General features: G+C 39.1%; 1 protein-coding gene across 3 annotated transcripts in view; it reads right to left on the bottom strand.

Annotated features, from left to right (window-relative positions):
- Positions 1 to 26,246, bottom strand: part of BRAF (B-Raf proto-oncogene, serine/threonine kinase) — a gene marked incomplete at both ends in the record, with an annotated part of 68,485 nt that overhangs the window by 27,875 nt on the left and 14,364 nt on the right. For all 3 annotated transcript variants that reach the window (XM_079549520.1, XM_079549521.1, XM_079549522.1), the window contains 3 exons: positions 209 to 312; positions 15,084 to 15,347; positions 25,715 to 25,816. In XM_079549520.1, the coding sequence (XP_079405646.1) occupies positions 209 to 312; positions 15,084 to 15,347; positions 25,715 to 25,816 (470 nt within the window). The remainder of the gene's footprint in view (positions 1 to 208; positions 313 to 15,083; positions 15,348 to 25,714; positions 25,817 to 26,246) is intronic.

Genomic DNA, 26,246 nt, shown 5'->3' with positions numbered 1-26,246 from the left:
TTACACCCAGCCTTTAAGGAATTAAATCATTTTCTAGGAGTTTGTTATTCTTTTCGGACATGTTCATAAGGTACAAATTATTTTAGTGCAAAGTATCATATAATTCTCAACTCTGAAAACAGTTTCAATGAAGTTGGAGAGAAGCGGCCATGCTGGATAACTCCACCAAGGAATTTTAAGAGCAAGAACCACCACACACAAACCATACCCATCCTGTATTCTGTAAACAGCGCAGCATTCTGGAATAAGACCTCTCATCATCAGAGCTTTCTTCAGGCTGTCTCGGACTGTCACCCCACATCTTGCCGGAACCTACATGACAAATAAATAAGAAAGGAATTAAAACAAATTCCAACTTTTCTCCTTCAACTGATGCAAACATTTTGATGCTCAAGTGCTAGAATCAACTTTCATTATGTTTTACAGAACGTTAGGTAAGAATTTCTCAACCTTTTTCATACTGTTTTACTGGTGACGAGTATATAAACAATCTAGCTCAGCCAGAAGAGAAAACAAGCCCTGTATTTCTACTACTGCTTTGAATGAAACCTTGACCCAGCTCTAAAAGGTGGCCTTCCAACTCTCTTTACCTTGAAGAAAGTGGAAGACAGCACACAGACAGCTAATAACTAACTATGTATATGTATGAAAAAATTCAGGCCAAGCTGCAAGATTAAGTAGGGCAACATGCCAAAGGGGAGTTAAAGTGAAAGAACTAACAGCTTGGACTGCTCTCCAAAAAAACATTATGAGATGCAAACATTCTATTTTTAAAAAAGAAGATAACCATGCAAATAAGATAAAGCTATCACCCGAGATAGGCAGACCAATACCTCTGTATTTGCAACTCTACAGATATTTCCTGTTTTTTTCCCTTCATTATTCCCAGCGTTGCCACCAGGAGCAAGGAAGTGACCCTCCCTCCACACTCAGCACTGGTGTGGTTGCACCTTGAGTGCTGTGTTCAGTTTTGGGTGCCTCACTGCAAGAAAGACATCGAAGCCCTGAAGCATGTTCAAAGATGGCCAACAGAGCTGTGAGGGGTCTGGAACACAAGTCTGATGGGGAGTGGCTGAGGGAACTGGGTTTATTTAGTCTGGAGAAGAGGAGGCTCAGGGGAGACCTTATAGCTCTCTACAATGATCTGAAGGGAGGTTGTGCTGAGGGGGTCGGCCTCTTCTGCTGTGTGTAACTACTGGTGATGATGAGGATGAGAGCAAAAGGGAGGTTCAGGTTGGACATCAGGAAAAACCTGTTCTCCATAAGAGCAGTCAGGTGCTGGAATGGGCTGCCCAGGAAAGTGGTGGAGTCAGCATTGCTGGAGGTGTACAAGAAATGCTTAAATGTTGTACCGAGGAACATGATTTAGTGGGAAATGTTGGTGATAGGTGGATAGTTGGACTGGATGATCATGGAGGACCTTTCCAACCTTGGTGATTCTATGATTCTACTTGAAGAAAAGCATTCCTCTCTTCCGTTTCACTATTTGAAAATAGTGGGTGGATGAGACGTGCACTAGCGCTGGCCAAACAAAGAAGTGGAAACTATGCAAAGCAAAGATATTTTTTCTTGTCTCTATTCTTAGTTGTAAGAATCTTTTATAGGAATTGTGTACGTTATTTCTAAGCACTTGTCTGATTAACATAATATATCATCAAGCCATAAAAACAGAGCAATACATAATCAGGTGATTAACTAGTTAAGTTGTCACGTATTACCCAGTTACCACCTCTAAAACCATAAACTGAAAGTAACACTTCAGTTCATACACGCCCTATAGCCTTTCCTAAACTCATGCACAGTGTGACATACCTGAAGCACAGAAAAGCCCAAAGATCCAACAAATCAAAGTCTGCCTGAACACCTGAGACTCAATAATAGCTTAGAGAAGTCTTAGCCAGAGCCTTGGTAGCCAAAAGAAGGCTCTTAATCAGATTCAGCTGGCTTTGGATCAGAGCCGAGTTTCTGCTCCTTGCACTTCAATTTCCATGAGTATTTAGGTACCATATGTCCTACTTAAGGATGACAGTGAAGAGCAGCAGTCTATTTCCAGTAGCTTTGTGAATACCATTTGAGTTACGCGATATATTGCATCCTTAGAACTCAAACAAACGCTTTCTCAGAACAGACAACTTAAAGGAATATTTTGCTTCACATTCTTCCTCCCATTAATGACAGTCATTCTTACATGGTATTTGGGCCTTCCGTATGATCAACATGTAAATATTTAAAGCAAAATTTCTACCAAGTCATTGGAAAAACCATCCTACAACACACTGCTTCATCATTTTGATATTCAACCTCAACTGACTTTGCTTTATGTAGACCATTAATAAAACCACGCATTAAGACATAATCTAGACAACTCCTTCCCATCCTATAAATTAACATTATGGCTTTCAACCACTTGCAGAAGTGGGTCACTTCTCCAGCATAAAGTACCCGTGGATGTTACTAAGCACATACAGAGCCTGGGAGCAGCTATTACTGTCAGTATTGTCAACAATTTTTCATTTTAAGCAACAGAGGACTAGGACTGACATCTCCACCAACTTAACTGTTCACACTGAAACTAACTGCTTGTAACGTATTTCTCCCTGCTTCCAACATACATATTTACAAATAGAGAGTAAACATTCTTCACAAAAATCTCAGAGGATTTCAGATGCATGCTCCAGCCATCCACACAACAGCACCAACCAAGAACCATCTCCACTGAACAAAGGAGTGTTCTTCAGCTCAGGGATACTTTCCCTGCAAATATGGGTCTTTCTGGATTGAGGTAGAAGTTCCACAGAAACTTCAAGTTTATCTTTCCAGCACCCGCACTTATTTCACCACAAATATCCACAGCGGTCAAAGAAGAAAAACAAATACAGAGAAGGGTGACAGATCGACTGAGAGAAAAGGGGGAATCTGTTTACAAGGGTGGATAGTGATAGGACAGGGGCAATGGGGAGACAGAAGAGGCTTATGTCAGATATCAGATACTAGGAGGAAGTTTTTCCACACAGAGGGTGGTGACGCACTGGAACAGGTTGCCCAAGGAGGCTGTGGATGCCCCATCCCTAGAGGCACTCAAGGCCAGGCTGGATGTGGCTCTGAGCAGCCTGGTCTGGTGGTTGGTGACCCTGCACACAGCAGAGGGTTGAAACCCCCTGGGGTAGATGATCTTTCAACCCAGGCCATTCTATGATTCTATGAATGCATACAGGCAGGAAAGTAACTGATCATGACGGAAAAATGGAAGAAGGGAGGCAGGACAACCGGCCGGAAAAAGCACGTATAAAGTGGGAGATGGGATTGGCATCAGTAGATTGGTAGGAAAGAACTAAGTAGGATGGAAGGAAAATAGACTGAATGACTTAATGAAGCAGAAGGACAGCAACAAAAATAAGATTAACAGCTATGTAGGGAAAAGCTGGTTGAAACAACTGGGGAAACACTGGGAGCACATACAGAAGCAGCAGCTTTCATGATGTGATTAAGAAAAAAAAAAGTTCAGTGGCAAACAAAAAAAAGGCTGCCTACAAGAAGCATTAGAAACAACCAAGAGGAGGGGGGGAGGGGGAGGGAGGGAGAGGGGGAGAACTCTAGATTAGGCAGAGAACCTCAAAGATTTTAATAAGTGTAAGAAGAAACCAGGGTAGGAAAATGCAGACCTGGGTAAGGAACTGGAGCAGGACAAGGAGGAAAAGCCAAGCAGCAGAAGGACAACTAACATTAAAGAAACAAAGAAGAGAAACAGGGAAGGAATCTTCTGCTCATTAGAAGACATTTTCCTCCTCCAGCACTGAAGGAAATAAAAACCATCCCATATTGAGAACAGCATGCTACAGCACCTGAGGAAACAAAGGGCTGCATCAGGAACTTGAAGAGCTCCAACTCTATCAATAAATTACACTGGTGTAAATAATACCACCTCAAGCAGCTTTTTATTCATTTGAGTTGAAAATAAGATTATGACATTACAGACTCCTTTTAAGAGATCATTAAGATCAGAAAGGTAAGCTACCAAAATTCAGAAAGCATAAAAGTTGCCCACAACCAAGCAAGTGCAATAGGATGATGATGAAAACGTGCATTAACTATTTCCCTTGCTTATCGTTCACCGCTCCTCAGTATCACTGTCCCAAGTTCCTTTCATTAAATTCTGAACCATATTTAGGCATCTTGCAGTCAGAATCATAGCCAGAACATTTGTTCTCTTCACTGCCATTTACAAGAAGATCTAGCTAGAAAACAGTGTTTTAATTACTCTTAAAACCATCAGGATCCTGAGTCAGCATAACATTTAGAACATTCTCTTATAGCGCTCATGAGCAAAGAAACAGAAGGCTAAAGAACTAGGTACTTGAATAGATCTCTCTAGTACTGATTAATCATTTTCCCAGGCTGGAACAGCGCGGTCCATCACCATCTGTGCATGTAGCCCTTCAGCCCCCTCCTTCAGTCCACACCACAGACTGCAGCAAAGCAGAAATCTCACCCAGCAAAGAACGCATATCTAAGCCTTTCTTCCCCCCCCATTCTCTTCTCACACTCCAATGGGAAAAGTCTTGTACCATGAAAGTGATACGACTCCACTTTAAGAAACCAGCAGAACTCTTTCCTTAACCTGATGGACAGACAGGCAACTCGGAGTGATTTTTTGGGAGCAGCGGCCATCTGCATGCCAGCGGCCCCAGTGGGCTTCCAGTTCTGTCAAGGGATTTGATGGGCTTCCCATAGACTGCTTTGGCCAAAGCACAGTGGCACTTTTTTTTTTTTTTTAATTAAAAATGCTCCCCATGAGAAAGCTTTTGATCTGTTCCAATACATACTTCCTTCTTACTGTAATCCAGTAAATTGGACAAAGTTTGTGTTTTGTTGCATCAAATAAAGAATGCTTAATACGTCAAATCCTTTTTTGTCCACATCCATTCATTATCTTTTTATCCCTTTATTTTGTAACTAAGAGAACCAAGATGTTTCACAACATTTACCTCTTACGAAATCACACCAGTCCTACTTAGGGGACATGAGTCCAAATTTTAACTGTTTCTATCATGCTCAATTTTGCAAATATGAAGTCCCCAGGAAATGAACAAAAACAACTCTGGTGCCTCCAAAAATTCTAAAGCCAATTTTACCACATAAGGAGATGAAACTGAACCATAACACTTAATTTCCTTTATTCTCCTCATGCAAACTACTTCTGTGGACAGTAAGTGTTCATAAAAAATATTGCTGATATGTATTTAATGTTGCATCGACAAGCATTTAAGCAACGCATAATACATTTCTAAATCAGGTCATTCCTGACTCAGTAAGAAATTCGGGGCTACATCCTTAAATAACTCTTACATCATTCACCCAACATCAGAGCAGAAACTCAAGGCATAATCTCAGTAGCTTAAAAATGCTTCCTTACTCTAGTGCAGCTTCCAATATTTCATAACAACAGAGACCGACAAGCACTTCAAAATCAAAATAAAGGTATTCTCTGAAAGTGGGCAGGCTGGGCAGCTCTGAATCTCTAGCGTTACAATTCTCAAAACTAGTTTGCCAGATCAGTTTTTTTCCCTCAGCTTAGCACTGTAGTTCAGTTCACTCCTGTCAAGTGTTATGTATTATGGTACCTTAGAGTTCCACAAATATTCTCAACAGCTGGAGCAGTAGCTATAACAACTACAATATTTCACGTGTGGTTTTGAAATATCACTTCAGAGTACTTACCTCACCTTCCAAGATCACATTTTGTTTTCCTCGTTACCTATCTTGATGATTACACGTCAGCCACATGCTCACAGTATTCAATTGTGTTAGGTGAGAAATGAACTAAGCTATTGTTCTGTCAAATAATGATAGTTTTCCCCTTGTACAGGGAAGGGTCTCAAAAAGCCAAGCCTGAATTTCACAGTTACTTTCTTTTCTTACGTATGAAGGACAAATGCTTAGCCAAATCAGCCAGTCCTCTTTTAGAGCACTAACAGATAAGATTAACTCCCTTCTGCAGCAAAGTGGACTTCAGGTGATGCTGAACAGAATATTCTCAAATACAGTGAAAAACATGGCTTTCAAACACTGCTGTTCTTGACCTCAAGGCATGATGCTCTGACTAACTTCCAGAGGAAAAAAAACATTTAGGAATACTTATCTTGAATGTATTAAGCATATAAAACACATGGGAGACAACTGCATTGCACTACATGTTGCTTCCAAGTGAAGTTGAACAGAATTTACCCGTTTACAAAGCTGTTACCATTCCATCAAACACATCCTGCTTAACTTGTGTAGACATCTGCTGCCAGCATCCGCACCTCTAATGCCATTAGAATGTACTCATTTATAGAACACAACTGATTTATGTCAACACAAATGTTTGATCAAGAGTACACCATGCCTAAATCACACTGAGTCAGATCTAGCGTGCCTTCTCAACAGCAGCCTTCAACTATAATGTTTTCAAGCTTTTTCTGAACGCGGTATGGGATTTACCCTTCAAAACACTCACTAAGAAGATCAGAGCAGACATCTGGATCACCACCTTAAAAGCTTTGTTAGGCTGAATGCCAGCGCCTGAAGATGTGAAGCTGAGTGACTCACTAATAAAAAGAAGTTCTTATTTAGGAAAATATCCATAGCCACTGTATGAGATTCAAAGCCCCTGAGTTCTCTGCTCTTTCAGTGATGAAAAAGCCCACCCAAACCCAAAACCTAGGTGCATCAGAAGTTTAAAGCTACAAAACAGATTATTTAAATGTTTCTAATAGGCCAGGCCCTGAGCCCACTTGTCATAACTTTCTGTCTTGAACAATCCAACTCGAAATACTTCAAAGATAACAGAAAGATATCGTACCATGGAAAGCTTAGAAATCACATCCTTCTCTAAATTGGTTGTGACAGATCCTAAAAATGAGTACACCCATATCAAAGTAGTATATATACTACCATATACTGTTAAAGCTTTGGTTGATTGGTTTACTTAAATGACACTTGAAGCCACACATCTGAGTATGATGAAATGAAACGGAAACATTTCTGGTTATTTTCAGACATGTGATTTTCATTGCATTTCACCAAACACTTGCCTACTACATCGTGGGCTGAAAGAAATACTCCAAACAGTGGTTTTTGTACCATTGATTTACTTTATACAGACAGACTTCCCATCTCTTAAAGTACAAAATCTTAATTCCATAACTGACCTTTCGCTCAGCTGCCACCACACACCAAACAATCCATACTTGAGGAATACCCTTAAAAAAAGCAACGACTGATGTAGCACAAGGCATTTCAGACGATGTCAAGCCATCGATTTTATAATGAGAAGTTTTCCTTATTTTGCCTTTGCAATATAAGACTGTGTCAATAAAATTGAAGTGGATTAAGTTATTCTCTTTGAATTCAACTACTTTGAGTTTATCCAACACAGCTCAATTTGCATGGCAGGTTAGCCCCAGCAGGCAGCCAAGCGCTACCTAGCTGCCTGCTTGCTCATTCCAGGTAAGGGGGAAGAGAACTAGAATAGAAGTGAGAAAACTCGCAGGTCAATATGAAGACAGTTGTTTTTTCTTTCAGTGAGGAGAAAAAAGAAGAAAAATTAAAAACCACACCAAAACATTCCTCTCAAGCAATGCAGAAGCAGCTCCATTGCAACTAAAGCCAGTGCAATCTGCTATTGTACCTCTGCTCATGCTGCTTCACCAACCAGCTTCAAAGAGGCATTCTTCTGTCTTCCTGAGATACAAAGGACTGACTTACTCCTGGGCAGTGGTAAAGTCTTGTTTTATAATAACATCTTGGTTGCATTTTTGCATTTATGTCCAAAAGAAGTCTTTCATGGCTTAATTACTTCCCAATAAGAACAAGTAATTTAATGTCTCATTTGATTCTGCCTTTCAGTAATAGGAGAGGCAGGCCAAATGCACTCCCTGATGATCCAGATATTTTTAAAAATATTATCAGTAATTTTCAGTTGAAAGTCAATGATTCATTCTACCAGTTTGTTCATATGACGCATAAAATCCCAAAGCATTTACATGCATTCAGAAAGCATTCACCAGCATAGGCTGCATAAACTGCTTTTGGAGCATTTGATAAGACATGGGAATTTGTAATTGTTTTTGATTAGAAGAACCTAATCATGTTAAACCAGGTGTGTAATTAAAAGCCAAAAACTAGTTTATTCAGCTGCCTAAATATCCGCTCTATGAATTATCCTTATACTTGACAGGTGAAACTGGTAGGACAGCTTGAATGCCTACAGAAATCCAACACTTATTTGTCTGCAAGCTTGAGGCACAAACACACATCATTACCTGCAGAAAGTAAGGTGCAAATCTTTACTCAAAATAAACGTTATATTTGTAAATCTGGTATTCAATGCATTCAAATGAATCCAGTTGTGAATGCATGGTAAATTATTTTTACCTTACCAAAATTGTTAGCATAAATTATCTGATTCTCCTAGTCTTCATGACTGTAGAGAAGACTATATATGATTGCTCGTCTAATTAAAAGGCAGATGTTCTAATTAATGAAGGAATGACAAGAGCGAGAAACCTGAATTAAGAGTTGTCATCTTGTACAGCATCCACAGTCCTGCTTAATTTCTTAAGACTTAGAAGTACAAATCTCGTGAACTTTCTGATATGTATATACTTGTGACCCTTTTATGATACGTACCAAGACAATAGTGAAATGATCTTTTCTGGTCCAAATTTATACTGACTTTTTACACTAATAATCTCTAATTGCTGTTACGCAAGTCCACACAATCTTCTACAACACAGAAGAAAAGCAAACTCTTTTGAACAAATTAATATGGTTTAGAAGCTGCCATTGGCAGTTTTCAGATCTCAGTTTGGTAAGATGTACATGCTGACCTGATTCTACTGACAATGTGCAGACAGCTGCATTACTTGATGGCCACTTTCTGAAAGCAGGAGGAGCGTCTGCAACCCCATTTTGCCCCCTAGTTTCACTGTCTCTACTCAGACCATTACAGGCAGAAATGAAATTCCAAAGAACTGAACACAACTTGCTCATGCTCCCAGAAGAAGAGCGGACACTGAATGAAAGACCATCTCTAAACTCAGAGCCCAGCAGCAGAGACTCCTTACGGTCCTTGTAACCTCCACCAAGGAGGTCAGATAGCATGAGGCAAACACTTCTTCTGGAAGCCAGCAGTGTGCAGACAGCAGCAGGCAACAAACAGATTAAGAGCAAGAACCATCATCACCCGATACATTTCAACAATTCATCATTTCTCACACCTACACACCAATTCTGCTAACTTTCCACACTCCAGCACACCATCATTCAGGACTGCACAACTGATTTCAGACTGCCCTCTTACACTACTAGTATTTAGCTGGAAGAGATTTCCTTCGGTAATCAAGATCAGTCAAAAGTGTTAATCTAAAAGCAACTTAAATCTTCTCCATAAAGCACCTCAGTTACAGATAGCCCTAACCATGTTCCCTTCTCTCCTACTAGAATTCAGAACGCTGACAGAAATCTAATACCATCCTCACTGCAATTATGATGAGTTTGAGCCATTTGTTGTTGTACAAGGTCTTGTATTAAACAGCTTCTCTGAGCAAATTTTACCTCCTCCAGTATGAAGTGCAAAAGCTAGAGATCCTGCGTGCAGCAACCAAGTCCAACACTAACTACAATTATTCACACAACGTACAAGCATGCCAGTGGAATTCTTTGCCACAAGACAAATTTCCAGTACCTGCAGCACAGGTTTAATGGAGACTGGTTTAGCAAACAGAGAACACTTCAACTAAAGATTTCTGCATGACAAACAGTTTGTACTCAAAAGAACACTCCATGAGAATTACACATGCCTGCTCTGTTCTTGTACTCTTCCATAGGTATCCATTTGTGACCACTGATGGAAGAAACAGGGCTCACCTTAAGTCTGACGCATTACAGATGTTCTTATGGCTCTTACATATTGCATAAAGATATTCAAAAAAGACACGTTTTGCTAGACTGAAAGAACTACTAGGAAATGACCAGCAGCAACTTGAGCAAAATGAAGTGTACAACTACGTCGTAGTTCAATCCCAATTTTTTGCTTCAATAACCCCTTCTGCCCTAGACAGAGGTTTGAGATACTTGCCAAATGTATGCCTGCACAGCTCTTAACACTGACTACATGCCACAAGTCTGACCCCACAAGCTACAATAAACTCAAGAACGACGGTTCCTTTCTCCAGTTTTGCTACTGTCCTCAATATTGCAGTAGATCCTTTGTGACCCTTCACAGAAACACATTCCAATCATCCCATCAAGGCTGACAGCTCTTCTAGACAACTGGGAGACTCCAGAGGCTCCAGTGCACAGTGTTTATCCCATTCAAGGTCGCGGAGCACATTCCTGCAAATCACAACTGATGTGTCACTGGAATCCTGTCTGAAGTCTTAGTAATATCTTAAGTTCTACAGTAACCACGCAATCTCTTCAGTGAAATTCCTAAGCAGTTGCAACTGTGGGTTGTCAGCTTTTACAGAGAAAGGCAAGCGACACAACAGCTCTAACAGACGGGAACTGGGATTTTTTCTTATCCGAAGCCTATCAGCTTAAAACCTAAAACAAGCTTAATTTCATTTTCCTTAAATTCTCTCATACAAAGTTGGGATAAGTCCCATCATTTTTTTTCCCCGCAAAACAACTGATGATGTCAGGCAGACTCTTACCATCTTATGTTCTTATTACTTCAGAATTCTCTCTCTCTGGCCTAGAAAGCAAACAAACAAAAAAAACTCCACACAAACTTATCTTGGTCACACTTCCGCAGAACACTTCTCCAAAAGATATTTAAGATGCAAGTTCAACCATGCCACTGAAAGCAGAGGAAGCACGTGTATTTCTTTGAAGGACTTCCACTCGGACATTTATCTCCCTGCATCACAGGGGATGAGCGCTTCCTTTCTCTAGAGAATCACAAACAATCCGGTGACTTTTCTGGGAGGTTGTTCAGAAAAGGAAACTTTGTCTCCTCCCAAGCTGATTATGCAGGAAAACAATCTTATTTCTGACACTTGCATACACGTTGCTCCCCCTCCAGTAAACCAACCCAGCTACTTGTTTTTGCTTTCATAAATGTTCTCTTCTAATTCTGCTGTGCTGTCAGCCGAAACAAGATGCTGACTTCAACTGCCAATTAATCAGCATAAGTAGGCTCCACCACTTACTGGTTAAGTTTTCAGTGAAGCAACTCCAAGCCTCTTCCTGCATTAGGATAACAGTTCTGTCAAACGCTCTGCTTTACCATGACACATACAAAGAAACTTTACTTCAGCTACACAAACTGCTTACACTGGTCACCATGGTCTTGTTTCTTTGTACTCCATCAATTTCCTCATTGTATTTCTAGTTGGAGCCAAGCAAAACAGATGTATTTGCTTGATCCTACACACAAACAGTACTACTAATAAACACAAATGTAGAAACATCTTCAGTATCGAGGCAGTTGCTAGTCAGAAATGTAAGCAGCTCCCCTCCACCATTTCCTGCATTTCTCGCAGCTCTAAACAAATAACAGAAGCCTGCTGTTGTTTTAAAATATAAGCAAAGATAAATATGAAGGTTGGCTCTTCATTATAGACTTAATCACAGTCAGTTTTTATAAAGTCTGTTTAAGAAGTGTCATTGTGTTCCTCGCTATAAGAAAACAAAGCCTCTCTTGTATCTGACAAGCTCTCTCAAGAGTGGCTTCCCAGTTCTACAGTTAGATATGTGATTGGTAGTAGAGATTGTAGGATCAATAAATATTGAAAACAGAGCAACTACATTAAGAGTTGTCATACAACAAATTCCTAACATCCTCAATAATATAAGTTTGTTTCAAATTTCACAGACATAAAGTTCAACTTCAGGACCAATAACCTCAACACTCAGAATCCCTATAAGCACCTATTTCCAGTTCTAAAACAGAGAATTCACTATGTCTACTAAATACACCTTCAATTTAGTAATTTATGTAGATGCAAGCAGAGTGCAAAACTGAATTAAGAAGCCACTCTTTCTCTGGTTAGCAGATACTGCAAATTAATGATTCAGACCTGTGCATATATTTCTAATTGCTTATTTTTCAACCAAAAATGAGTCGCTCCAAGCAGCCCAGGAGCTGACTTCCATCTTGCTATACAGCATATGAAGCAGGGTGAAACCTCTGCACCAGACACCTGGCAGGAAACAATCTGGCCTGAAGTCTGTCCACCACCAAAGAGAACCTCCCCAGACTGCTCCCAAGAGACAAAGCCTGGTTACATTTCTCAGGTCTAGCCTCCTTTTGTTGACAGTGCCCTACAAGTACCTGCTGAATCTTGTCAAGCTGAGCTTCCAGTCAATGAATCCTCACGTGCATCTCATTCCTCTCTGCATCTGCATGCACCTGTCTGTTGCTTTACATAAGCACAGCTGCTGACACACACCAGATATGAGACTACGAAGACGTGCACCTTCCCTTTACCGCTTGCTTGCCTCCTGTTCTTTTGTTGGTACTGGTGTGTGGTGGTGCGTGCAGGGGGGAAGTTGTTTGTTTGCTTTTAAATTCTGCAACAACATGAGACTACAAATTTTCATGAAACTCTATGCTCAGTGCCCCACATCTGGCAAGCTGGAAACAACTCTGGGAATGCAAATGGTGCTTAGATTCGAGTAGAGAGCAGGAGACAGGAACGAGGGCCTCTCCCTGATTAAATACCCAACTTAAACCTCATTTGCCTCCCATAACCAAAAAAAGCACTTAGATTCAGTGCTGGAAAAAGTCTTCTTCCAAGCATTACTGCTAAGTTCTGGTCACAATTCCCTCAAACAACAGCACATCTTCAAGCTAGAAAGTTAATTCATAGCTAAGACATTGTCATAGACAAGCTGGTATTCTTGAATTTGATCACTTAATTAGAGCAATTAAGTCTGCAAGCTCCAAATGAGCATGGCCAATACTGCCAAATCACTACATTCATCAAAAACCTCAAAGCTTAGGGATTAAAGTGAGAGGAGTCTGGGGAAGAAGAGTCTCACATGCTTCAGAGCATACCATGCTAATCTGTTACTGTTACTTAAAACTTTAAAGATGCATTGGTTTAAGACAGCTCATTGTACTTTGATTAGAGTGGGCTAGCAACACACATAAAGCATTCTCAGATGAGGCAAGATACTTCTGTACTGGCCTAAATAACTGCTTGTAACTGAATTTCAGTATGAGCTATCTGATACCTCTTATTGCTCAACTGTAATCAGATTCACATATTCAGACAGTGACTGAACTTGTTTGTGCAAACAGGACACCTAAAAGAAAGGCCAACGATATTCTCTGGCCATCCTACTTGTAGTCTAACTCAAACTTGGTGAAATGCACATTTATAAAAAAACAGAAAAAATAACAGATGCCAACAAGATTGCTGCAGTGTATTACATAACTACAGATTCTTCTTCATACAAAATGATTGCTTTAAAAGCAAAATAGCTCAGACTTGCTAAAAGCCTTAAAATACTCCTCCAATAAAAGGATTGAGGAGGAAGTTAAAAAAGAGGAGGAGGAAAGGAGCAGAAGAATACTGCATGCGAGGAGAAAAAATGAGTAGAAACATTCTATACGGCTTAGAGAAGAGAACATGCAGAAAGAAGAAATGCACAGAACAATGCAGGAAATGATATACTTATGGACAACTTGATCACAGGGTTTGAGGCTTTAACAGCCAGACAGACTGGGACACAACACAGAAAGAAGAAACCAGGGTCCCTTCTAAGTCCACTATCTTCTCTCCAAATTTCAAATATCGGTAGCACTAGGTGCCTAGCCAAAGCTCACACACAACAAAATAATCTTGTTTAACACTATACATCTTCACTGTGCAAAAAAGTGGCTGTAGTTTATATTAAACCCCCCTCTCTCCAGGTTAAAAAAACCTAAAAACTACTTTCACACTTCAGCAATATCCTGCATTATTAAGCTATCATTTAAAAAAAAAAAAAAAAAAAAAAGTAAGTCTTCTGGTTTCTGTTGCTTTGTGGGAGGGAAGAAGGGAAAGTAGCAGGGGAGGGACAGGACATGCCTCCCAGTGTCATTTGTGTTTTCACCTCTTTGCTGGCAATGAATTTCCATGTGCCGTCACAGGTCAGTGATAGCCAATTTCTGGCTGCTATGAAAAGCACTGGTTTCACATAGACTCTGGCTGTGCAATCATCTCAATTTCCACTTTTACTGGGACCACAGCTTCCCTTGTAAGTGGAAGGACTTGCAAAAAAGGGCTTAGAAACTGCTGACAGTCACGTATCACTGTTTGCTGGTCAGCGTATTGTTCAAAAGCACATACTGAGACTGTTCTGTAGGTATCGTGCTTGTGAAACCATCATGCCTATAAAAGCACAGTTAGATAGTCTGCAAAAAGTCAACTCTTTTCCTGCAACCGCAGGAATCACTGCAACACTGCCAAAAGTGATAAGCAGCAATTCTGGAGCAGTTTGCGGGTAACACTAACACAGCAATGCTTGCAGGCTCCTATTAACTGCAGCAGTGTCCACCCCAATGTCAGTTCTCTACACGGCACCTGATAGACTCAGGCTCCCGTCATAAAGCACTCATCACAGTGAGCTGGGAGGGAAAAGACAACAAAAGCCAACAAGCATTTTGCACAGCCCTTCTTAACTGCAAGAGGTTGCTTCTAGCTATCAAGCATTCACAGTTGCTAGCAACTTTGACTATATGGAAAACATTAACTTCCCCAAACTTGTCCTTTTAAACCAATAAGTAATTTTGCATATTACAAGAAACAGAGCTTCCTGGCCTCCCCTATCTGTTGAAAAATGGTAGAATACTATTTATTTAAGAGAGCTGTTTTTAGACAAATATTTGAGTTGCTTCAACTCTTATAGATCTCCTGAAAGTGTTGTCCACTACTGCAACACAGCACACATCTTCATATTAACAGTGTAGAAAATATCCAACACATCGAAACAACCAAGTTCTGCAAAGCACAAATACAGCTGTCTTTTCAGGTCCTAAATTAAGTTTTGCATGAAGAAGAACACAGGAAATACTGAGGTTCTAAGAACGCTGAAAGAAACTGACTTACCACAGTCCTTTGCTTGTTGGGCAGGAAGACTCTAACAATAGGCTTCTGTGGAGACTTAGGGTTATTCCGCGACATATCAGTAGGATTTTGATAAACTGAAAGGGATAAAGGTGCTACAGAGAGGCTAGAGGAGGAAGATGATGCAACTGTGTCCGTTGAAGCTGAACTGGAGACAGAGAAATCAGTTCCATTTCCCATGGATTCCAATAACTGCTGTTCTCTCTGCTGTAGAGCATCTAGTTTGCTGGTGTACTCTTCATAGGCCTGTGAAGGAAGAAGGGCTATTTTAATGATGCAGTAGCCTCAGATAAAAACAGAAGTGTAAACTGAGAACAAGCAAAACAAAAAACATTCTGAACTAACTCATATTTCCTATAAATATGAACAAAATTGTCTGGTCAAGAACAGGAAGCAAACAATTAATGGCTTTCAATTTTCATGTTAAAACCTTCTGAACTAATTTTAATCCATGAAACAGGTAAGTGGATAAAAGAAATCACAGATCATAGTTTTAAAGCACCTGCACTGTACAGTCTAATTTAGAACTGCTTTAAAGAACAGCAATCTTTAACAAGTGCTGTCAGCTAAAGCTAAATGCACCGTTCTGTTGGAATGTAATACATTTAACACAATAATTAAGAGAAGCAAAAGCCTGCTTTTTGCCATCAGTATCTGACAACTTACCTCACTCACTGCTCACCATTCACCACTGGCACTACATTATTTTTCCTTTTTTTTTTTTTTTTTTTTTTTTTGACCAGAGTATAAAAACATGTCTCAATTAGAAAACAACTAAACTTGCCCCACAACAAAGTTGCACAAAAACATGCCAAAGTGATCCTTGCTTTTTCTTAACTATATGCGATTAGTTTGTCTTTTCACAAGTAAAGGCTATGCAAGTCCATATCAACTGAAAAAGTTCAGCACCATTCGTCCATGAAGTTTTAAACAAATATGCCATGAACACAGATCTGTAAGAGTAGATATTTTCATTTAAAGATGGCTTCCATCAACTTTCTTTGTAACAAGACCATTTCCATCTGTATCCAGAAGCATTAGCAGGGCAGCTCCAAAGGTAACGCCTCCGAGTTTATGACCTTTGCCAACAGCGTCAGAAGCAGAGGTTGGTGGGATGGCAGGAGAGGCTGAACCTTCCCATCAACTGCCATTACACGTTGTTGCTGTGTGACAGATGGCAGATGAAGGGCAAGCCATCACAACAGCATTTGACATAAAAGCATCCATGAAGCAAAGGTGCGCCAATGAATTTCTCTGTGCAGAAAAAATGGCGCCCACTGACATTCATCAACACTTGCTGAACATTTCTGGAGACCAAACAGGGGATACGAGCACAGTGAGGCAGTGCAAGTGTGTTTCAGTACTGACAGTGACAGCGGGTCACCTCCACTGGTGCAGAATTATTTTTATAAGCATGCAGCTCTTGCTCATCATTGACAAAAATGCATTGCTAAAGGTGGTGATCACGCTGAAAAATAGCGTTTTGTAGCTGCAAATCTGCTCTATCAAACAGCGTTATTGTGCTCTTTGTATCTGTTGTAGTTTCCATGAAAACATACAGGAGGAACTACCATCAGTGACCTACATATCTTCAATATTCTGAATCTGAAAACATGCATCGGTTAGGAAACTTTTGTTTCATGCTGTATAAACATTTTGGTGCTAACCAAGGATGTTACATAGACAATAAGAAACAAAGATGCCACAAATGTAATATCTGAAGAGTAATGAAAGGAACTTCCTACTTAGACCTCCAGCAAGACTGAGATTTGTCAGGCCACACATATCTAATGTGAAAAGCAGTATTTACATTAGGGAAAGGTACATTTCTACTTAGTTGCTTTCCTCCAGTTCTCTGTGCAGAACTTGTTTCTAATTAAAGTTATAGAATTAAACTGACCAAAACATCTGCAGGAAAAAATATATTATTTTTAAGAGGAAAAAATAACTATGCTTTTAGTTTCAGCGATGCTGCCACAAATACTGCATTTACTATGGATTTATTTCTCCAGGGGTGTACGTGCAGCTTTAACCAAACTCAGGTAGTTTATAGTAAACAAACAGTGATTGGCCTCTCTCTTTTGAAGGTTTAATATCCCTCAGGATAGACTCACTCACAAAATTTGCATTATCATACCAATTGCATTAACAAAGAGAACAGTAATTTGACAGTGGGGACTAAGAAAGAAAAAGCTGCTTAAAGGGTAATGGTGAAGACCACAATTCTGAACCCTAAATGTTGCAGGAAAACTGAGAATTGCTTGCAATTCCTTTTAAGAACTGAAAGTGTCTAGGGTTTCGTGAACAGACCACAAACTCTGTGACGTAAGGCCAAAACATTTTCATCCTACCGTGAAAAGTAAATTTGAAAGTTACACGATTATAAATAATGGCATTTTTTGGCAGTATAGTAACATAAGCACCTCACTCTTACTTCCAGGAACAGCTTTTCGTGTAAATTCCAGTAAGAGTTCCATGTGTCAAGAACTGTTTTCAGTAAACAAAAATTAAGAGTCACAAACTACTGTCATTTCACCGATACTTTTCTAAATACTTACTTCCTTTTCTCATGAACATTGCAAAAGATTGTTTGAACTAACACATGCAACGTTACCCCACTTCCGGATACTTGTGGCCTCCGTTCCTTCACAGAGTTCCACGCATCTTTCAAAAAGCCCAATCCTACAATGTTGGTACCAGCAGCTCCATCTGTCACTAATGCAATTCAAAAGTCAAATGATTTTTCTTAAATGCATAAGCAATGAGCATAGAAGACTGGGAACTGTTGCTGGGTTTGGATTCTATACCACTGGACTTTACATGAAAAGCTTTTTTTTTTTTTTTTTTCTTCTTTTCTTTAAATGGGGGTGAATTCCCCAAAATATTGTGTTGTAACCCAATGTCACAGCAGATCTAGCAACAGAACACCAAGAAAGCAGAAATCTACTATTAGCCTTCAAATATGTTTTTCTTTTCTTTAAAAAACAACTATTTTTACATAGAAGCTGCAATGGTTCATGTAGCAGAAACAGAATAGCTCCAATGAATCTCATTTTTAAAAATTAAGCACTTTGGTGAGACATCAGTACCAGCTGATGACAGAGTGAGCAGCACCAAGTCAAAACAGAATTGTCTGACTGACTTAAATTTAAGGAGTGTAAAAAAAGCAAAAATGATCTATGGCAAAGTATTTGAAAGCAGTTTGTGCCACACAGTTGGCCTACTGACATTACAGGCCATATTAGCTGACATACATCAAGTCTTCAAGTCAGGTAAGGTCCTATGGATCAACCCTGATGCTGATTTCTAACATCACTAGTTTCTGAAACACAAATCTATTTAGTTAGTTTGTACTTTATCTACTATAGAAAAAAAGATTATGCAGAACATTCTCATAACTAATGGAATGAAGTATTTTACTGGCACTTCAGAAGTAAAGGTGCTATTTAGGCATTCCATTCAAGGCACAAAATTCTGAGTTCATCTTTGCTGTTGTGCTTGTTGCTGCCATTGGGATTCTGTTGGTTCACTCCAAAAAACAAAGTGTCTTTAATCATGTATATTATCCACAACAAACACGTTTGTGCACTGTATCAATAGAAGGCTCCCAATTTTGTGTCAATTTGCAGTATTTCTGTAAGTCATAGAAAAGATATATTCTAAAAGCTGAATACTAGATTTAAATTGGTGCATCATTTAAATTTACAAGCAACTCTATAGTTATCTAAGCTAGAAGGAAAAGCTGATTTTAATTACACTGCGTGTCAGTATGTATGCAAGTCATGAGAGAATATTCCTGAAACTTCAAGTAAAACGTACACAGGCCTGGTAATCTGCCAAGTTCATCTGAAGCATAAGAAATTCCTACATGCAATCTACATACGTGCCACAGGATGACAACTGCTTGCTGCAGAGCTGAAAAAAAATAAAGTTACTACTTAAATGTTGCAACATATTGATAGAATTAGTACTGACTTCAGAAGTCAACAGAACTCATGTTACGATACGGGATTTCCTCAAAAACATGAGTATTTTTACATTACTTACTATTCACGTTACATTTGAAATTTGCTTCCACAGGCTGCAACCAGGCTATACATTCCATTTAAAACATTTAAGTAAAAATAACAAGTCAGATATTTAAAAAAAAAATACCTAGGACAAAGCCAGGTAGCAAAACATGGTTTCTCCTTCTCACATCATTAGAAATTTAGTCTAAGCTCCAGCACACCAAGTGGTTTTATCATTTTCTCTCCCTTCCCCAATCATTTTTTTAGGTAGTGTCCATACATTCTAAGGATTTTAGAAGCCTAAATGACAGCTTCCAGGCTGCCAGATTGTATTTCTATTGAAAAGATGTCCAACCTTTTAGATTGTTGATCAAATGCAAATCTCACTGAAGTTAAATAATAGCTGAAAATAGACAGCAACGTAGATCAGGATTTCTGCACTTAGTAAGATGCCTAAATCTGTTCTTAGACTAACTTTAGACACTCCAGTTTGAGTCCAACGTATTTGATCAACTTGTGCTAGGAGCCTGGTGAAAGTTCATGTGAATCTCTCCATGGAGCCACTAAGTTTCCTAGTGTAAATATTTTCTTTGAATACCACCAGCAGTTTGAAACAACCAGAGTCATCATTACGATCCATTTCAGACTGTATCTGCCTGCTGATGCATAAAACGCACTCTAGATCAGCAATCTTCTTTAATAAATTTATAGTAATACAGCAACAAGGAATGAAATACCCTCTCAAAATTCAACAGCCAAACTCTCAAAAATGGCAGCAGCAAGGCCTCTGGATCAAAATTACTTCCCCTGGAGAATTAGACATAAACTAGAAAAACCACACCAGTTAGGGATAGGCACCTCTCTAGTACCATCATTCTCATTTTCAATTGCTTCCAATAGCTAGGCTAAGAAAGAAGAAAATTTCTGTAACACTAAAAAGCTGACTGAGCTTCGAAACCTATTTGATACCAATATCATTCCACCTATGTATTTGTACATTGCTTTATTTTGCGCAGCACCTGAATGCCAAAAGGTCAGGCAGCTTGCTCTTGCACTGACAGCTGAAGGAAAGTACAGGCACAATATGCAACCTCATTTTGTGAGCAGCTGTTTCCATTTTAATGGGTCAGTACAGCTAAATTAAGTTCTCAGAGAAATTTGTCACAGGTAATGTTAAAATATAATAAGATAAGAAAGATATGACATTTTGGAATTTTAAATAAGGGCCCTGAACCGTAACAGAGAGTCTGGAACAATCCTGTTTGTTAACCTTTCCTTCCCTCTGTGTGGGAACTGTTGAGTCACGGCCTGAACCACTCATTGATCACCTGGGGAAAGGACCAGGTCAGCCCAGGGAGCACCGGTGAAGGTAATTCACCTGCGAGACAGGAAGGGGGGGAGCCTGGCTGAACCTCTCTTACACCTCATGTAAGAGCTGACTGCCACTGGGGAAGAATCTCTTTCTGGAGATCCCTCCCTGGTGAGGCTCTCCCCTGTGAACCTACAACATTCTGATATGGGGGAACAGTTTTCTTTCCTTCCATTATAGCACCTTTCTATTGCACTGGTCCTTCTGTCATCACACCCTTGTTACAATGCCTTTCTCGTTGCATTGGTCTGTCCAACTGCTATACCTGCCTTTATAAATTAAAGCCAATTGCTTTTGGCCACTTTGGATCTATGTGTGTTGTTTCAGTTTACAAACAATGTTTACTTTCACATAGCATTAGGAATGTCCAGATCTTTATTCTTTTTCCCCTAACTCGTGTTGCCCTTTTCATCAGTATTTTGTTGGTAGAGATGAAAAAGGCTTATTTGATCACAGAAGACTGTACAACCCCACATTTTCAAAATGTTTGCCACTGCAACCCAGGACTTCCCAGTATCATAGTATTCAAGTTGTCTGCAGTAAAGATTTCCACTATTTACACTGCTTAGATAAATCTTTAGGAAAAGGGTTTTTCCACAGTGAATCACAAACTGTATTTTGGGAAACATCATCTCAAGGACAGATATAACACAGTGAGAAAGTATGTGGGAAGATAGAAATCATTGATGTTTTCAGCTGCTGCAATACAGAGTACTTACAAAAATGTGGTAGAATCTGTCAAAGAGCCCCTACAGCCTCTTTTCTAGAAGAAAAGTGTTATTAATGCTATTTCTACCCATACTGAGTCAAGCAGTTACTTCAAACGTTTGACAGTTATTTCCAGGGGTCTGTTAGATCTGAGAAGCATCTCACACAGGGGAAGGCATTAAGAGCTATGATTACCTAAGAAAGGATTTTATCTACATTCCAGAAGCCATACTTAGCTTTTAATACAGCCAATGCTTAATCCATTAATTATTTCTTCCATCCAGAACAAGCAGAAATGTTTTTCTTGTACTCAGATTAGAAAGCCTTGATAAGATGCCCAAAGCTATTACTAATTACAGCCATTAGAAGAAAATTGTATGGTTAATGAGGAGTGTTCTTTTCTATCATCTGTCCACTTAGTTCCCTATCCCTGTATCACAATGGTTTCACTCTCCTTCCCCAGCTCCTTCTTTCCAGTGCTGAGAGAAGGGAGACAAGTAGGTGCTACCCTACAGCTTCATGCTATTTCTTCCACTCCTAGGAGCTGGACACAGTAACACACACAGGTTTGAAGGCCCTACTCCAGGTGCTCAAAGAGTCCTTTTTTAAGACCATCAGTAAGGAGTGACAGATCAAAGCAGGGTGACTCTGAGTATACCTCTTGCAGGAGTAATTAGATATATGCTGAACTCAACATAGTGTCAATTACTTTCAGTATTTCAGGTAATCCATTCTTCTTTCATAGTCAATTGACAAATCCTGAAGTGATGGCTGCAACAATAGCTGTCAGTTTTAAAATTCTTCTTATGTAAAACTCATCAAACTCCATCCTCCAAATTAAAAAACCTGTCACACTTTTTGTGCGTCTCCTCACTTGCTCAGACAAGCACAGAATTAAAATCTCATTAGCACCTATCTTCTTGAGCAACTCTGAAACACAAATTCATTTTTATTTTTAAACAAGGTGCAGATCTTACATTCAATGCAAAAATAATTTACTTAAATTCTTTGTATGTTTTCAGAATTTTTTTTATTCAGTTCTTCAGATCTCCTATGGGCACTTTCTACACCTTTTATTTCTTTTAATTGAAATGCTCTTTGGTAACCAGACTCAATTACAGCTTTACTTGACAGGTCTATAGAGGCAGTACCACTACAGGCCAGGAGCCATTATATCAGGTGCTTTAAGTCTTGTAAAGTTCAGCAGGTGCTAAGAGGCATAAGAAACAAAAGATATAAGCCATAGGAGCACTCAAAAGAACTGAACGAATACTATGGAACTCATCAGAAAATATCAGCTGTCAGACCTTCAGTAGCTATCAAAAAGCCATGGTTTTGAAGAAAGCAATACAATAACAAACATCTAGTTCACAACAGCAAAAGGCAACATAGGTGAAAGAAATATGTTCAGTTGCAGGTTCTTATCCAGCAATTAGTTTTGGATAATTCCATCTTTGTATAAGAAAAACAGACATTATTACTGATAGCCCCATCGGAGATGATCAACAGACACAGTCCACAGAAGTCCTTAAGTGCTGCTCACATTTCATGAAGAATTGAGATGATCCCAGCCCAGGAAACAGGTAAGTGACATCATCAATATGACAGAAATTATACAAATACATTTTGGTGAAAGCAAGGTAATATTGCACTGTACAGAAAAAAAAATGAGACTTTGGCAAAACAGTACGTAACAAATCAGAAAAGGCTGTATAGAGTTTAAGTTACAGTGCTTTCCTGTTCAAGAGTATACTTGTATGTGCTTGAACAGTGACAAGTCCAAGGTGTGAAGCTCTGGGGGAAGGTGGAAATCATGTACAGAAGTCAGCGGTGATGCCCAGGTACAGAAACTGAGCAAAAAGCCCAACAGCACCCAGCAGCTCTGTGCACAGGTACTTTGCTATTTCTAACAGATGTCAGAAGGATGAGTTATCAATTGAACTGCTTAAGCTACCCACGTGTGTTCTGCATAATTTCCTGTTCTTTTTATGCATATAAAAACTACTGTATTTTCTTAGTCCTGTGATTTCTGGAAGGAAACGTTCTTCACTGCTTTATCAAACTACATTCACAGCTTTTTACATACAACTTCATCCTCCCATCCTGCAGCCAGGATTGGTCTGGTCCTTCTTCTGATAAGGAGATGAGTGCAGAAAGTTGAACTATTAGCTCTAGCAGTGGCAGACTACACTTGGATAAATGGCTGCAAAGTAAGTTCTGAAAAAAGCAGCAGTCTTTGTTCTTGGTCAAGCCAAAAAGACTAGAAGGGCACAGAAAGGACACACCAGATAGATAACTGTTGCTCAGCTGAAATGAATTGTCAAAAGAAAACAATAATCTTGTTTCTGTCTGCATCAGGTTACCTGGTAATGTATTTCTTTTCCTTCCCTCACACTTAAGTTCTACTGCAGGAAATCTACACAGTACACAAATGACTGGTTTGCACATTCAATGCTATTCACTTTCATCAATCTGAGGCTAATTTAATCCAAACTGATGATCATCCATACCTCTATGTTCCCCTCTCTCTCACCTCTATCTCTAGGCTCTTGGCTCACAGCTGTAAACTATTTCCCTTCCCTAACTCTAATCACGTATCTGGGACTCATGGGACTTCACCATAATCACATTCAATATACAACTGGTTGGCAAATTCAGCAAAACCAGAACATTTTCCTCTTAGATTGTCTCAAAATATCTTAGGTACTGCAAATATCTGAGCAAAGGAAGCAGAGGATCCATAGAACAAAGAGTTGGGAAAAAACCAAGTCTTTTCATTTCAATGATGGTAGGCTCTTTTTCATAGAATAAAATAACTGAAGTAGCAGCAGCATTACTTGTCATGAGACTCACTTCATGTGAGTCTCCAGCACAACTCACTGTGGTAACAGCCTGTTCTGCAAGGTCTGTATATTCCACTGATGAACTTGAGTTGCTGCTTTGTCTCAGCTACACAAGCAACCATCAAACTCAAAAACCTACTTTAAGCTTGATGATTCGCTATCGTGAAACATTTCAGACTTACCAGGCTCTTTACATTTTCTGGGTAAAGACTTACTACTGCAAATGTCCTCTATCATATCAATGAGCTATGGAACAATCTAAAGGCTTCCAGCAGAGGGATCTCAGTTTTTATTTCTTTACAAGAAAAAGAAATAATGACTGCAAAGAAACTAATCTTTTTGTTACCTGAAATCCAGACTTAGTAGACATTGGACTTATTATTATTCCAGTTTGATCTATTACCAAATAAAACCAACATATACACAGCAATATCAAATCCAAAGATATGGAATGAATAGGTGTGTGTGAAAACAGGCGTAATTACGTCCCACTGAGTGGTTAAAGTAGCTATGAATGCTCACTCAATACTTCCATTTCACATCAAATAAAGGGAATACAGAGGGTCTAATTTGACCTTAACTTTTAAGGACATTTTGTCAACATTTGTACAATCATGTTACTGTCCTGCTCTCACATATTACAATAAAAGCTAGAAATATGTCAAATAATGGGATCTTTAATTACTCAGTGCCTTTGGGCAGCAATTACAATTGAAGAGACTGCAAAATAAGTCTGCTTGACTTCCAGTTATTTCAATACTTGAAAGAAACAAGAAGAGGGCAGGTTTTGGAGCAAGTGATACTCATTCAGATCCTAACAGATGATGTAACTTGTGAATATGGTCTTTTATAGGCTTTCTATGGTGCTTAATGGACTGTTTCATGCGTGTCATGAAATTCAACACAATTTAATGAATTTTGAATAATGAAAAAAAGATTTACTCTGTAATTAGTTTATAAATCAAGTACAGTAGAAAACTATTTCTTCCTCCCTACAATTCTATAAGAAAGGTTCCTTCTACCAATAACAACTTTTGGATTCTACATAACTGTACTTGAAATGGAAAAAAAAAGCAAGGCAACTGCTTTAAAGGCAAAGATAGTCCTATGCCTTCACGTGTGTACAGAATCATAGAATTACCAATGTTGGGAAAGACATGTAAGATCATTCAGTCGAACTGTCCTCCTGTCACCAATATTTCCCACTAACCCTGTCCCTCATTACAACATCTAAATGTTTCCTGAGTACCTCCTGGGACAGCAACTCCAGCATCTGACCACTCTCTTGGAGAAGCATTTCCTAACATCCAACCTAAATGTCCCCCCCAGTGCAATTTGAGGCCATTCCCTCTAGTCCTGTTGCTAGTTACACATGACTTGTAATAACAGAACATGCATTTCTGTACTACACAAGCACCCATAATTTTTCCCCTTGCACCAAAAAGGATGTCTTACATTTCAGTTGCACAAGCACAACTGCTAGAACACGCTACTGATCTTCTCTTACTGATAAATATCAGAAATCCCATGCAGTTCCCCTCTATCTCCACAGAAAAAGAGTTAGGTTTCTAGAAGATGAGGAGAACGTACTCTTACTACAGTTATATTTAACATAGGATGCTTTACATAAAGATGTAGATATCACACAATAATCTAACCTCATTCATTTGTGCACAAACTTACCTCTAAATATATTGATGGTGGGTTGTGTTCTCCTCCAAACTTGTCTAACAGCGCTTCTATATGTTCTTGTGTTAATTTAATCATCTGTTTGATATTCCACACCTAAAATAGAAAATTAAATATTTTAACTTAATTAAATCCTAGACAGTCTACAGAATCAGCCCTAAACCAAAACAATCTATATTTCCTAGATATTTAATAACAGAAGCCCATAAAAAAATATTAGGATATCAGGTAGAACGTACAATGCTATTCGGATCATCCACTGTCAGTAGCATACAGCTTGCTTCCCTGATACAATAAATTTGGCTTTAAAATTCACAAACCATTGAACAATAAACTTCTGACGTTCTATTTTTTATGTTTATCAAAACTATACTAAGTACTTTTCTTGCAAGGCTCTGTAGTACGATAGAAGTTGGGTTACAAAGTTTAGTGGAGCTTTTTTAAGTCATAAGCAATCCGCATCAACAGCATTCACATAATCCAGACCTAGTGTTTTATTTCTTGATCATAAGCACTTTCTATAACG

The sequence above is a fragment of the Tetrao urogallus genome (genome assembly GCF_951394365.1).
Source record: "Tetrao urogallus genome assembly, chromosome: 1".
In the NCBI taxonomy this organism is placed as follows: domain Eukaryota; kingdom Metazoa; phylum Chordata; class Aves; order Galliformes; family Phasianidae; genus Tetrao; species Tetrao urogallus.
Note: the sequence above shows the minus strand (reverse complement) of the source record. Positions and strands in the feature narration are given on the sequence as shown.